The sequence below is a fragment of the Galeopterus variegatus genome, unplaced genomic scaffold (assembly GCF_000696425.1).
Source record: "Galeopterus variegatus unplaced genomic scaffold, G_variegatus-3.0.2 Scaffold513, whole genome shotgun sequence".
Taxonomy (NCBI): Eukaryota; Metazoa; Chordata; class Mammalia; order Dermoptera; family Cynocephalidae; genus Galeopterus; species Galeopterus variegatus.
This window is the reverse complement of record NW_007726624.1, coordinates 502,639-517,676: the sequence shown is the minus strand read 5'-3', so window position 1 is coordinate 517,676 and position 15,038 is coordinate 502,639. Positions and strand designations below refer to the sequence as shown.

The 15,038-nt window shown below is 39.1% G+C and overlaps 1 protein-coding gene across 1 annotated transcript in view; it reads left to right on the top strand.

The window, feature by feature from the left end:
• Positions 1-6,224: 6,224 nt before the first annotated feature.
• Positions 6,225-15,038, top strand: part of KIF14 (kinesin family member 14) — a 53,613-nt gene continuing 44,799 nt past the window's right edge. The window contains exons 1-3 of the mRNA XM_008569580.1: positions 6,225-7,409; positions 9,499-9,753; positions 10,471-10,558. Of these exons, the coding sequence (XP_008567802.1) occupies positions 6,304-7,409; positions 9,499-9,753; positions 10,471-10,558 (1,449 nt within the window). The 5' untranslated portion in view covers positions 6,225-6,303. The remainder of the gene's footprint in view (positions 7,410-9,498; positions 9,754-10,470; positions 10,559-15,038) is intronic.

The window sequence follows — 15,038 nt, the reverse complement described above, 5'->3', positions numbered from 1 at the left end:
TTTGGGGGTTTTTTTTTTTTTTTTTTTTTTTTTTTAAAGATGACCAATAAGAGGATCTTAACCCTTGACTTGGTGTTGTCAGCACCATGCTCTCCCAAGTGAGCCACGGGCCGGCCTACAATCTTGCGTTTTTCTTCTGTCTTCTCCCACTTCCGGCTGCCCAGGCTAACAGCCCTGACCAAGCCTCTCCCACATGAGTCCAAAATGCCTCAGACCCGCTCTAAACCTGGTGCAACCCCCTGTAAGGGCAGTCTGGACATGAAGCAAGACAGAGACATACAGCAGGAGGTAGAGAGCAGGAAGAAGGGTGGGTGGGTGTCTTTTCTTATTTATTTACTTTTTGATGAGAAAGATGTTAAAGGTGGTGGGAAGACAGGGGGTATTTGATGTAGGGAGGTCCCTGGGAGATGGAGAAGATGAATCTAGGACACACGTGTGGGACTGGCCCTAAGTGTAGCAGGAGGGACACCAGAACTAAACAAGGGCTTAAATGAAGCCAAGTTTGCAGCTCACGGCAAATGAGATAGTAAACTAAAAAAAAAAAAAAAAAAAATTATCAGTAGAGTTATCTTAGGTGACTGAAGATGCAATTGGTTGTGATTTAGCTCACATTTACGGCCTCTTTACGTTCCATGCAATGTGCTTGAATGGAACATAAGGATGTTATCATATACATTATCAATTTTCATACCATTATTTTAATTTTCACAAATATTTAAGAATTCACTGTATGCAGTCAAAACATTTTTTTTTTTTTTTAAAGATGACCGGTAAGGGGATCTTAACCCTTGACTTGGTGTTGTCAGCACCACGCTCAGCCAGTGAGCAAACCGGCCATCCCTATGTGGGATCCGAACCCGGGGCCTTGGTGTTATCAGCACCGCACTCTCCCGAGTGAGCCACGGGCCGGCCCCCAGTCAAAACATTTTAACTTAAACTTACACACAGTAATGTGTCACATTTTAAAAATTGTTTCACATGTTTCTAGTTTGATTTTTCTTTTTTTTTTTTTAATAGATGACCGGTAAGGGGATCTTAACCCTTGACTTGGTGTTGTCATCACCACGCTCAGCCAGTGAGCAAACCGGCCATCCCTATGTGGGATCCGAACCCGGGGCCTTGGTGTTATCAGCACCGCACTCTACCGAGTGAGCCACGGGCCGGCCCTCTAGTTTGATTTTTCTAATGATCGTTGTTGATGTGTCATCTCCTCATTTTACAGGTGAAGAAGCTCAGGGTCAGAGAGGTAAAGTAATTTGATTGGCAAACAGGTCTTTTAACATTAAAATCCCCAAAGAAATATTATTTTAATGAGTCAAATTTGAAAAGTTTTGAAAATATAGGGCGTTTTAAACAGCTGCTGAGTTGACAGTAATAAAGCACTCCCTCTGCCTAAATAGGAGAGCAGAGCTCCATACTGCCAGCTGCTTTTGGGAGTTGAAGGTGCCATGTCCCCAATTTCAGGGGGGATGCTAGCCACTGACTCATAGGAACTAAGCCTTGAAATGAATTGAGAAGCATCAGGTCGCTTGCTCTGCGAACCTTGTGCTGGTCAAATCTTCATTTTCTAGATCCCTTCTTCTTTTATTTCTTTGACAAGCATGCGAGATCTGAATATCTAAAGAATTTAATTAGATGGTGCAAATTAGAGATTAGTTCTGTTCCCCCTTAGAGACAGTGTTTCATTGTTCTCTCCCAGTTTTTAATAGAGTATGGTGAGTCTATTACAAAAGGACTCATTATTTAATCTTGTTAGTTTTTTTCTAGTGCTTAAATTATAATTCTCATCCTTCATAAAATAAGATGTGTCATTATCAGTATAACAGAGAGCCCATAAAAAGCATGATTCCATCTCCTCAGCACCAGCCTTGAATCGGGCTTTTCAGTGCTTTGGAGAGTTATATCAGGCTATGGCATTTAGTAGCTAACATTTATTGAGCATCAATCCTGTGGCAGGTTGTATGCTAAGCACTTTGCGTACATTATCTAATTTAATCCTCTTTTCAACTCTTCAAGGTAAGTAGTATTATCATCTGCAATTTCCAGATGAGGAACCTGAGTCACCCAGGGGTTCAGTGACTTCCTCTGCTAGTGAGCTGCATACAGGATTTGCAGAGATAAGCGCCATCTCAGTGTAATAAACAAAAGATCAAAATCCGTTTTGTGTAACCTGGAGATGGCTTACAGGTGGCCTGTGATTCCGTGGAGTATTAATTTTGTGGTCAAAATTAAATTGGGAGCTTCTAAGAGAAAAGAATAAGAAGAGGGAAGTGTGGCTAGTGTTGCATGAAGGTCCTATGAAGTTTACATGCCAGGCATCAGGGAGGTAAGGGTGACAGACAAGGTCCTGCTCCACCTTGGGCTCACAGTCTGGTGTGGCAGATTATGGTTTGGTCTATAGACCAGGCATTGTCTGGCCCTACTGAATTAGTAATTATAATTTTGTGGACACTTCATAGTTATAACTTATTATTTTTTTCCTTATTTTTAAACATTTAAAGTATTCTCTCATGGTTGGGTATTTAGATTTTTTTCCAGTTGGGGGCTAATATGGATAGATAATATTCCTGTATACCTTTTGGTTTCTACTAAAATATTTTCTTAGAATAAATTTATGTAGTGCAGTTACTAGGTCAAAGGGTATGAATATGTTTATGGTTCTTCTAATACATTACCATAGTGCTTTCTAGAAGGGCTTGTTACTTACTCAATAAATATTTATTGAGCATCTGCTGTATATCAGGACTTATACTATGCACTAGGGACACACTGTGAACAGATATAGTTCTTGTTTTCAAGAAGTATACCAATTTATGTCACTAGAAATGTACACTTTTAATTTTGGTACAAATCACTAGCACCAAAATTAAAATTTTTTTACTTGTACCTAATTTAAAAAAACAATTGGATGTTTGTATTCTATTTTTATATGAATTATTTTTGTAAGTATGTGAATTCTTTCTGGTGTGAAAAAATTTTGTCCATTTTTATAGTCTATTTATTTTCTTATTCTATTTAAAAACATATTTTCCTTATAAAATTGAAGGAGGTCTTTACATCTTCTGTCCTATTTAGTCTATTTTTCCAGTTATCTTACATTTTACCTTTATTATATTCTGAATTTATACAATTTTAAAATTTTTATGTATTTGGGTTCACCAGTCTTTTTCTTTGCCATATTTCTTTTTCTTCTGAACTGAATGATCAATTCCCATAGATCTGATAAGTACTATATTCTATTTTCTGAGAGTTTCCCTAGAGCATAACGTATTAGTCCATTTTCTGTTGCTGATAACAGAATACCTGAAACTGGGTAATGTGTAAAGAAACAGAATTTATTTCTTACGGTTTTGGAGGCTGAGAATTCCAGGGTCCAGGGAACACATCTGGTGAGAGCCTTCTTCATGGTGGGCACTTTCTGGAGAGTCCTGTGGCAACGCATGGTATCACATATGGAGGGCTGGGCAGGAGAGCACGTTAACATGTTCACTTGCTGTCTTCATAAATCCACCAGTGCCCCTTCACAGATTATAGATTAAACCGTTAATCTATAATCTGTGAATGGATTAATTCATTCATGAGGGTATAGTGCTCACGATCCAATCACCTCTTAAATGCCCCACCTTTCAAATATATTGGGGATTAAGCTCCAACGTGAGCTTGGGGAGACATTCAAAACCATAACACTTAATTTTACTTATATTTTAGAAAGACTTCAGAGTAAGTTTTAGTTTACCGTTCAATTCGTCTATACAGTTGGAGTCACTTCGAATACATTTCCATTATCTGCACTTTTGCCTGTTTAAAATATTTTGTTGCTTTATAATATGTTTGGCTAGAGTAATTCTCATTGTTCTGTTTATTTTTCAGAATGTATTTTTGTTATTTTTTTTTTTCAGGTTTCAAAATCTTATTGAAACTGAGTTAAATTTTACGGCATCAGCTTCGGAGTTCTAGCTACGTTCCTTGCTAGTAGTCTGGTCTTTCACAAGTTTACTGATTCTGAACCTCAGTGCCTCCTCTATAAACTGGGAACAATATTAATACTTATCTCATAAATTATTCAGGATTAATTTTAACAATTCACGTAAGACTTTACTACCTTTTCTATCTCAACGCCTTGCGTAAGAAATCTAGGAAAGTGTTAATTATTATGACTAACTTGGGGGCAAACAGCCATTTACAATACGAAGTCTTTGACATAAGGCGGATAGATTATGATTCTCTTATATTAAGGATCGGCAAGAGAGTCTGTCAGGCTTCGAGTTCTCGTTTTAAAGCCATTTTGATGGCGTGCCCGCCATGGCCGGGTCCCCAGCCCCTTCTACGGTCGGATTTAAAGAGGCCCAAGTTCATCGGTTCAGCTGAGCCTGAGCCTGGCGGAAGGCGGGGCCGTTGCCTGGGAGATGAGGGCGGGGTGGGTGGAGCGTGGACGGAACCCAACCACCGGCGCTTCCGGGGGGCGGGGAGAAGCGAAGGCGCCGCGCTCGACGCGACGTCCAGCAGCCAATCAGGAGGCGGGGCGCCCATTCAAATTGCGAACACCTCGGGAGCCGGGGCTGGGGGCGGTGAGTGGCGTGGGAACGGCCTCGAGGGGGGCCTCCGAGGGGGCGGACCCTGCGGTGCTGGGCAGGGCGCGCGGGCGCTTTCTTTGCGGGCGACTGTTGAGGCGCGGGCGGGTGGTCTTAGCTCCGGTCCCCATTCAGTTCCCCAGAATTCCGGCTCGGCGGCTAAGAGGTCCCCGAAGGAAGGGCGCGGGGCAACGCGTCTGCGGGCCAGGGAAGCCGGACTGCAGGGCCGCTCGGCCCACAGGCCTTCGCCCGTCGAGTCTCACCGAATCAATTGGCATTAAGAGGTACCTCTGTCACAGACCCTCGTGGTGACTCACGGAGAAGAACAGGATCACCGGATGTTTTGGTTTGGGTTGTGGCTTATTTTCTTTGTATTTCTTTTAGTCCCCTTTAAAGTCTCATGGCAGTCTCCCCAGACAAACAAAATCCGTATTGATTTGTGTAACAAATAGTTTTTTTTAGTTTCAGTAGAATTTCCAGAATCTTTTTTTTGCCTTTAAATTGATTTCATAACAAGAAGATTGTATACTTTTACTTGAAAGGTTGAAGGGTGATGCATATTACCGACGATTTCTTTTGTGTAATGCTGACTGTTATTTATGTAGAACTTTAGAAGACTCAAAAATGAGCTTCTCTTAATTTGTTCCTTGATATCAGTAATCTCTGGAATAGTTTGAGCTAGTGCCATTCTACAAGTTAGAACCAGGCATGCAAATTAAGACTTGTTTACATCCAAATAAGGAGTCTGATGCAGAGTTGACTGGAAACCAGGTCTCTTCGCTCTTACTGCTGTTCTTTCTTTTAAACTTTAGTGCCTGATATTGTTGACATACGAGTGTGTTTACATACACCCCTGTCTAATTTGTTGTCTAACTGCTGAAGGGCAGGCATCTACCTATTTAATCTTGCATAGTTTTTCTCAACACAAGCAATTAATTTACAGTACTTATATTTATTGTAAGTTGTACTTATCTGGGAATAATCTGCGTTGTGACACCAATCAATTTAATCTCCTTTATGGACATTCCTGTATTCAACAGACATCTAACAGGTATTTATAAAAATGCTTTGCTCCAGACTCTGATTTAGGTGGTAGGGTTTCCTTTAGTCCTTCCTACTCCCCAAGCTGGGGATACTTGGGAAAAAAAATCTATGCTGATATGCACTTTTTATATCTCTTTTTGTTTGTTTTTGTGGCTGGAGGGTAGGCAGATCTGAACCCCTGACCTTGGTGTCAGCAACACCACACTCTAACCAATTGAGCTAACAAGCCAGCCCTTTGTATCTCTTCAGTCACTTGGCACATTTGGCCTGATATAAGGGTTATCTGTGTATTTCTAAACTAAGGAAATGAGAACAAGGGTCTTGTATTTGAAGTCTACGGTATCAGAGGGCTGGGCACATAATGACAATTCAGTAAATATTTGTTGAATAATGACTGTAAACTCTTTGAGGGCAGAATTTGTCTGAAGTTGATTGGAAGCGATATCTGAGCAGGACATTGTGATTTATTCTAATGTATGCCTCTGGGAATTTACTTACACAGTGGGATGTCTCTGTTTTTAAAGCTTGTTTGTAATATGTGAAATCTAAACCTTTTTTTTTTCTTTTTGTAGTTTAGCAGATATTTTTGCAACCTAATATATAAGAAATGGCTAGAAATCTAATGAATGTCCAAAGAAGAGCTTAGATTCTCCAGCAACATTCTATTTTAAAATAACTTGCTGCCAAAATGTCAGTATACACTGCTCATAATAGAAATAACAGCCGTATCCTTGGTACTCCTTCTTCTCAAAAGAGTTCATCACTGAGTGTCCTCACCCACAGTAACAGACTTAAGCTGCATTTGAACTCAAATATGTCAGAACGTGAAAATGATAATCCGTTACTGAGATCTGCCAGTAAAATCAGAGACATAAATAGCACTTATATTATTTCTGCCTGTAGAAAACCAGAAGATACACCCGTTACCCCTAACCCTGTAGGTAGATTGGCACTTCAGAGAAGAGCTACAAGGAACACAGAATCATCTTTGCTTGGTAGTGAATTGGGAGACTCAACTGAAAAAACAGCAGAAAAACGTCTTATATTACAGCGTCGTGTTAAAACAGATTCTGTGGAAAAGTGGAAAACAGCTAAGACAGATTCTGCCAAAAAGTGGAAAATAACGCAGAATGTGGGCAGTGAAATAGGAAATAATTGTGCTTCAGAGGAAACTAGTACAAATGTAAAGACTGTAAATAATGATAAAAACTCTTTTGTTGCACCTTCTGTACCTTTAGCTGAAGATCCAAAAGACATTGAAATGATGGCTGATGAGAGATATAAAGAAACATTTTCTGCCATCAGTGGGGCAAATGGAAATGTCGCACTGAAGTGCTCAAGTAATACAGCACTGGTTGGTTCCCAGAGTCAGGCCGAAGTTGTTAGATCAGGACACTTGGCAACAAAACCTGTTCAGAATAAGTTGGATATCAAAGTGTCGGGAACAGGAAACTTGCATCATAGAAGTATTCGGAAAAATCCAAATAAATTTGGAAGCTTAGAAAAAAGAACACCTACAAAATGTATAACAGAACACTCATTGATGCCGAAGTGCAGCACGCCTCAGTTTGAGAGCCCAGCTGCCTCAGTACTGAAGAATAGGATGCCTAACCTTCAAGTTAGACAAAGGCCAAAAGACTCTTTTCTTGCAAATAAAAAGGAAAAGTCACAAGAAAATACACTTCCTCTTGAAGAAGAAAGTGCGGTTCAGAACACCTCTACAGAAAAAGACCTCTTAAAAGTAGAGAATAGTCAAGTGACAGTGGCCGTACGTGTAAGGCCTTTCACCAAGAGGTATGTTACACCTTTTTAAATCTAAGGCCAAGCCAGTGACATGTAATGTGTCTTTAATTCCCCTCTGCCTTTGGAAAGTCAGTGTATTCAAGTGTCTTCAAACTTGTTGGCAATATATTTATAGAGAGAACTTTTAGATTTATTTGTAGTATGTAGATAATTTTTGATGATTGTGAAACAAAAAAATTGAAATTACTATATTTGTATATGTAAGTTTCTCTAGGTATACTGCTTTTATTTTATTTTATTTTATTATTATTTTATTTATTTAATTTTATTGTTTTTTATTTTATTTAATTTTATTCTATTTAATTTTATTTATTTAATTTTGTTATTTAATTTTATTATTTTATTTTATTTTATTTTATTTTGCTGGCTGGTCCTGGATTGAACCCTGGACCTTGGTACTATCAGCACCAAGCTCTAACCGACTGAGTGGTACACACTAACTGGCCAAACTTAAAAGTCTGAATGAGTCACTTAAGTGTCTAATGCAGTCTGCTTTCAAATCCGTGATATATGTTGAAATCTTCTACCTTTTCCTTAAAAAGAGCCATAACAGGTCACTCATTCCCCAAAGAAGTCCTTCTAAAACTCTTCCCAGAGTGGTTGTCATCATCGTTGTCATCTCCGATTAATATATAGTGGTTATAAATGCCACTATATGTTATAATTATGGTTATAATTAATATATAGTGGTTATAAATTGATATGTAGTGGTTATACCTTATTAGATTTGATTTTGATCAAAAAATCTCTCTAACAGTGATCATGGGTGGGATATACAGAGATTAGGGACAGGGCTGAACAAGATGAACATGATGAAGTGTGAATGAGGAATCTAATTATTTTAAAATATTTTAATGGAGGACAGTGAAAAACTTTGCAGGGTTAGTAGTTTTTAACTTGATGCTGTGTATCTAAGCAAGATAGAAGAGGTTGTGGTGACCACTGCACTGGGGAAGGAACCTCCAGTTTAAACCTAAAGGGTCAGTGATTAAAGGCAAATTATACGGTACTCTAAGTCCTTTTTAGTGAAAATGGGTTAGTGACAAGGGGAGAGAAATGAGGGAAGGTTGATCTGAGAGAGTCAGGAAGCCAAACAGGAAAGCCTCAAGAACACTGAAAGAGAGGAGGAGAGGCAGTAGAAAGAACAGAGCTGGTAGGGACAAAACCCAAGACAGATGACTCCACAGAAGAGAACTTAGTAAGGGACCGAGTGCCTGATTCCAGACTCATCACATAAACCCTGAAAGCAGAGTGGGGTGGAATGATGCTCGTCAAATTGGTGAGACAGATGGCTTCTAGGATAATTTCTGATTTAAAGGTAAAAGATTTCCACCTATGAGATGGAAAAAGGATGGACATGAAAATTTATGATTTTTTTTTTTCCCTTTTTGTCTTTTTTCGTGTCCGGCAACGGGATCGCAACCCTCGGTGTTGGGCCCGCACCTCGCTCAGCCAGTGAGCGGGAACCGGTCTGTGTGTGGGATCCGAACCCTCGGCGGGAGCGCCGCCGCGCTCCCAAGCGGCGCACTGTAGCAGTGCGCCACCGGGCCGGCCCTGAAAATTTATGATTTTAAGGGAAAGAATCTGGAGGAGGAAAGACCTTTGGATTAACAGCGACCACAACTAATAGCCAAAAGAGACTTTTCAGTTGAACTTATATTCAACGAGGTTTGTTGCAATTATGTTTGCTTTTTATGTCAGCTTTATATAGATCTGTACCCCTAAATTTCTTTATAATAAAGATGTTTCCAGGTTTGAACTGAAGAGTATAGGTAGATTATAGTAGATGGGATGGGAAAAGGTATAGTTCAAGAGAAAAAGATGAAAAATCTTGTGAAAGTAGGGTAGGGTTTCTGGACAAGAAATCTGGAATTCCATTTTCCTTTTGGTGACACTGGAGCTATAAGAAACATATTTGGAAACTCACTAGAATTATGTTTGCTGATCTGCATTTTCCACATAAAACTAAAGGAGGAATGTTATATTTAATTAGTTTTTGAGGTCCCTGTTATATTCCGTAGTAATAGTAACCACAATAATGACAATAACTTGATTTTTTTCTTTGTGCTTCTTTTTAAAGAGAGAAGATTGAAAAAGCATCCCAGGTGGTCTTCATGAATGCGGAAGAAATAACTGTGGAACACCCTGATATGAAACAAATTTATAATTTTATGTATGATGTTTCGTTGTGGTCTTTTGATGAATGTCATCCTCACTATGCTAGCCAAACAACCGTCTACAAGACTCTAGCAGCACCACTCCTAGAAAGTGCCTTTGAAGGTTACAATACCTGTCTCTTTGCTTATGGCCAGACTGGCTCTGGAAAATCATATACGTAAGTTGTATTGCACTTACAATTATCCAGAAATGTTTAAATCTTTTGTGAGAAGCAGCATGGTTTAGTAGAAAGAATATAGTTTTGAAACCACACAGATCTGGGCTCAAATCTCATGCATTGTATATGCTAGTTCTACAAACTTGGGCAAGTTACTTAACCTCTGGGCTTCAGTTTACGCATGAGATACAGTTAACTTTATAAGTGTCATTGACCCCATTTTACTGTCATTTATATTTCTTGTGTAAACTGAAGCCCAGAGAGGTTAACACGTAAGCATTACTGTGAGAATTAAAAGTCAGGCATCTGATAAATGGTAGCTATGGTAATAATACCTGTCCTAGAAGGAACTACTCAGAATTTTAATAGAGCTTAGCATTTATTGAGTTCTTACTATATTCCAGGCACCGTGCTACAGTCTGCCTGTATTCTTTCATAACAACCCTCTGAATTAGATACTTATATTCTTTCCATTTTACAGAGAGGAGGTTGAGGTTTAGTAGGTTAAGTATCTTGTCCAAGGTAACAGAGCTAATACATGGTGGAATCAAGGTTTGGATTCAGGTAGATTTGGTTCCAGAGCCCAGGTTCTTAACTATGAGATTTAATTAACTTGCTCCTCACTCCCTCCCCAGCCCCCTTTGCCCAACAAGAATAAAAAAGAACAAAAAAAACTAATTAGTTTTACTTTCCCCTTATTCATAATGTATTTTCCAGGATGATGGGATTTAGTGAAGAACCAGGAATAATTCCAAGATTTTGTGAAGATCTTTTTGCTCAAGTAGCCCAAAAACGGTCCCAAGAGGTATGTTCTCATATATCTGCAGGCTTCATAACAGCTTAGAAAATAGTCAAATCAAGTTCAAATCAGAGTCATGGCCGCTAAGGAAATACTTAATGGAAGATCCTTTGAAACAGTGGTATGCAGAGGGAAAATGGGGATTCTAAATTCAGTCAGTTATACTCAGTGGGCAGTCACAGCGGAGTCATCCCTTCTGTCTTCTATACCTTTCTCTGCTTTATTTCTTTTGCGTGTGTGTGGTGACTCACAGTGTGGTAGTTATGTGCCATTATATGCGTCTCTGCAGTCAGGCAGGTCACAGAGTTAACTAAGGATAGCACGCATAAACTTTTGGACAATGTGAAGCAGAGAGTAGTGAAGCTGGAGTTTGAACCCAGATTTGACTTTAAAAGCCATGCTTTTTCCACTGTATGACACCCGAGCAGGTGGGGCTGGCTTTGCTTTTCACTTATTCATTCATACATTCAGCAAATATTTGTTGAACGTCTACTGTTGCCAGGCAGTATGTTAGACCAGTTTTTCCTCAAATTTGCTTGACTATAAGAATCACCAGGTGTGGCAGGGGCAGGTGTGTGTGTGTGTTTGTGTGTGTTCATGTATGCACATGCATGCTCTTGCTGAAAATCTCTTCTGGAGATTGAGTCAGTTGGTCTGGGGTAGAGTTTGGGATTTTATAATTTTCATGCTTTTCTTCTAGTCACTCTTATTCTAGGGGAAATTGGGAAAATAGTGTGCTAGATTTGGGGGTATGGAGTTAAAAGACCCAGTTCCTGAGTCAAGAGAGTATAATAGGAGAATTCAGCCAGTAAACAGCCAAGTACAATGTTAAATGCTAAATAAATTAAAGTAAATGCTATGACAGAAATGTAAGTAAGAACGTATAAGATTGGAGAGAGGTTTTCTCAGAGGAAGGAGTAACTGAGCATTGAAGGGCACATAGCATTTATTAGCTTGGTGAAGAAGAGGGGGAAGGATGATCTAGGCAGGAGGAGTGGCACATGCAAAGATTTGAAAGCAAGAAAGCAGGGAGCTCTTGGGAATGTATGCATTGCTTACTTTGTTTTGAGCATGGAATTTGAGGGTGGAGGGCCAAGCCAGTGACATGTAATGTGTCTTTAATTCCCCTCTGCCTTTGGAAAGTCAGTGTATTCAAGTGTCTTCAAACTTGTTGGCAATATATTTATAGAGAGAACTTTTAGATTTATTTGTAGTATGTAGATAATTTTTGATGATTGTGAAACAAAAAAATTGAAATTACTATATTTGTATATGTAAGATAAAACTAGAAAGGCAGGTGGAACTTGGCTTGTGAAGGACTTTATAACCATATTTCCAGGAATCTAGAAGGCTATGGAAGGATTTTAAGCAGGGAAGTAATATGATCATATTTGCTCTTAAAAAAGAAAAAAAAAAAAAATGATAGCCCCGGCTGCAATTTGGAGAATGTGTGAAGGGAAGTAGGACTGGATACAAAGAGACCATCTGGGGGACATGTAAGCAGTATAAGACGTGTCAAGAAACGTAGCTAAGGTAGTGATGGTAGCGGGGGACAAGGGGACAAACGTTTGAGAGATCTTAGTAAGTAGAACTGGTACAACTTGCTAACTATTGGAAATGGAGGATGAGGGAGAGAGAAATCAATGTTTCTGTTTGGAGAACCAGGGTAGATATCGATGGCATTTATTGAGAACACAGGAAGAAAAGCAGAATTGAGTGGATGATGAGTTCTGTCTTCTCTATAGATATACTGTCCAGTTCTATCTCCTTATTCTCCCCCTACCAGCTTCTTACTCCCAGTAATTAAATTGAAAATAGGAAGAGGAGAGGGATCAGTAGAAACGTGGTGGTCTGGAGATTATAAGATGAAATGATTCAAGTCCAAGTTTAGTGTAAGTAAGAGAGTGAGAAAGCTGTGGGCTTGTGGGTCAGAGTTCTTTATTGGCTAAGATTTTAGAGAGAGTGCAGTTTGAAGGTAATGGACGCCAGAGAGAGAGAAAGCAAAGGAGAGGCAGAGGTCTTTGGAATGATTTCACAGAACTGGGAGGCTCAGATTTTGCATAGAACGACTATATCACTGAGGAATATAGTATAATGAATGGTTAAGAGCATGGACTTTGGAGACAGATCATTTGAGTTTGAATCTGAGTTCCATTCATTGCTTTACTAGAAGTGTGACCTTGAACAATTTACTTAACCTCTCTGTGTTTCAGAACAGAAAATAGGGTCGATGATGATAATGCTTTTCTCATAGGTTTGTTGTGGGTATTAAATGAGTTGATATACATAAAAGGTTTTGAATAGTGGCTGGCACGTAGTGAGCCCAACTAAATCATTATGGTTATACCAACTTTGAGATTATTCAGGATGGTAGAGGGTGATAGTATGTGAATGAAGATAATAAAGGTGGTATAGCCAGAATGGAGGCGCCTCAAGGGAGAAAAAAAAGATACGTCCTCTTTAATGTGGCCCCAGATACCTTTCCCAACTCATCTCCCGCTACATTTTCATCGCTAAGACCTCTTGGGACCCCATAACATAATATACTATTTTATGTAAAATAGGCATTAATACACGTTCGTTGAATTCCGAGCCCCTATACCTATATCACAGCATTTGTAAATGGCCTTATGATTACATGGTATTCCCATATAGCTGGTCTCTTTGTTTGGAAGTGCTTTGTCCTCTTACATGGCACCAAATATATTCTGCCATGTATTATTCATGTACTGTATTGCATTTCCAACTTGACTGTGAGTTCTTTCAGAATGAAGACTATGTCCAATTCATCTTACATTTTTCCACAGCTCCTAGAAAAGTGCTTTGTACCTAGTGGGGCACAATTAATATTTGGTTAATTGAACCTAAATCTCTTTGAAACCCCCTTGAAGCTTCCAGTTCTGTCAGTATTGGATGCTTGCTGATTTACTTCTAGGCCAATGGATGAAATTTATTTCTCTAATAAGGAAATCATGCCCGAACTGTCAAAAAAGTATTATGGAAGCAAAGGTTCCCCCCTTTGGCCTCTATACCCTTTCTTTCTGAGTCAAAAGGAGAAGCTCAGCCCCACTTAGTCGGATAGTTGCTTTTCTCCCCAAAGTGGAAGAATTATGGATTTAAGGTTCCATCTTACTAGATCAAATGTCAACATACAGGGTTTCTTTCCTGTCCTGAGCATATGCCATGCTCAGGTGCTGCTGCCCTCACCCAGGAATGCCCTACCCACTCTTTCTGGTCCAGTCTACCGCATCTCTCATGCTTTATGTCCTATTTTCTCCTTCCCCAGCCTCTCTGGCCATCCTAATTTCTCCTCTTTCTGATTAGTCATTTTATTTATAGTCATTATCTCTCATTTTGGTTCATAATTTTCTATGGCTCTGTCTTATCTATTGCAGCATATATTGTATATCTCTGAGATGGTAGCCTTATGGGCAAGAACCTTGTCTTTATATTCTTCTAACTATAGCTGAAAGCCATACACATAGTAGGTATGTAAGAAATACATACTGAATTGAATCAAACCTTACCTAGAAGTTAATAAGAAGTGCAAAGACTTTTGTTGTTGTTCTTATTAAAATATTTTTTTATTGATAAGTTTATATAATGTAAAGTCAATCATTTTAAAGTGTATAATTCAGTGGCATGTAGTGCATTCATAATGTTATGCAATTGCTCTCTCTAATTCTGAAAAATTTTTATTGCCCCCGAAGGAGACCCTGTACCCCATAAGTCACAACCAATTCCCCTTTCTTCCCAACCCCTGGCAACTACTAATCTACTTTATGTCTCTGTGGATTTACCTGTTCTGGAAATATCATGTAAATGAAATCATGTAATGTGTGACCTTTTGTGTCCAGCTTCTTTTACTTAGTGTAATGTGTTGGAGGTTTATCCATGATGTAGCATGCATCAGTACCTCATTTCTTATGGCTGGGTAGTTTTCCATTGTATGGATATACCAATTTTGTTTATTCATTTGTTAGTTGATGGGCAATTGGGTTGTTTCCACATTTTGGCTATTGTGAATAGTGCTGCTGTGAACATTGATGTAAAAGTTTTTGCTTGAATACCTGTTCTCAATTCTTTTGGATGTATAGAAGTGGAATTTCTGGGTCATATGGTAATTCTGTGTTTAACCTTTTTAGGAACTGCCAATTCTTTTCCACAGTGGTTGCCACCGTTTTACATTCCTACCAGCATTGCAGGAGTGTTCCAATTTCTCCACATCCTCATCAACATTGTTGTTTTCGTTTATTTTTTTTTATAGCCATCCCAGTAGGCATGATGTAGTTTTGTATTGTGTTTTTGATTTGCATTTCCCTCCTGACAAATGATGTTGAGCATCTTTTCACATGCATGTTGGTCATTTGTATATCATCTCGGGAGAAATGTCTATTCACGTCCTTTGCCTAATTTGGGGGCTGTTTGTCTTTTGGTTGTTGAGTTGTAAGAGTTCTTTATATATTCTGGATGCTAGACACGTATT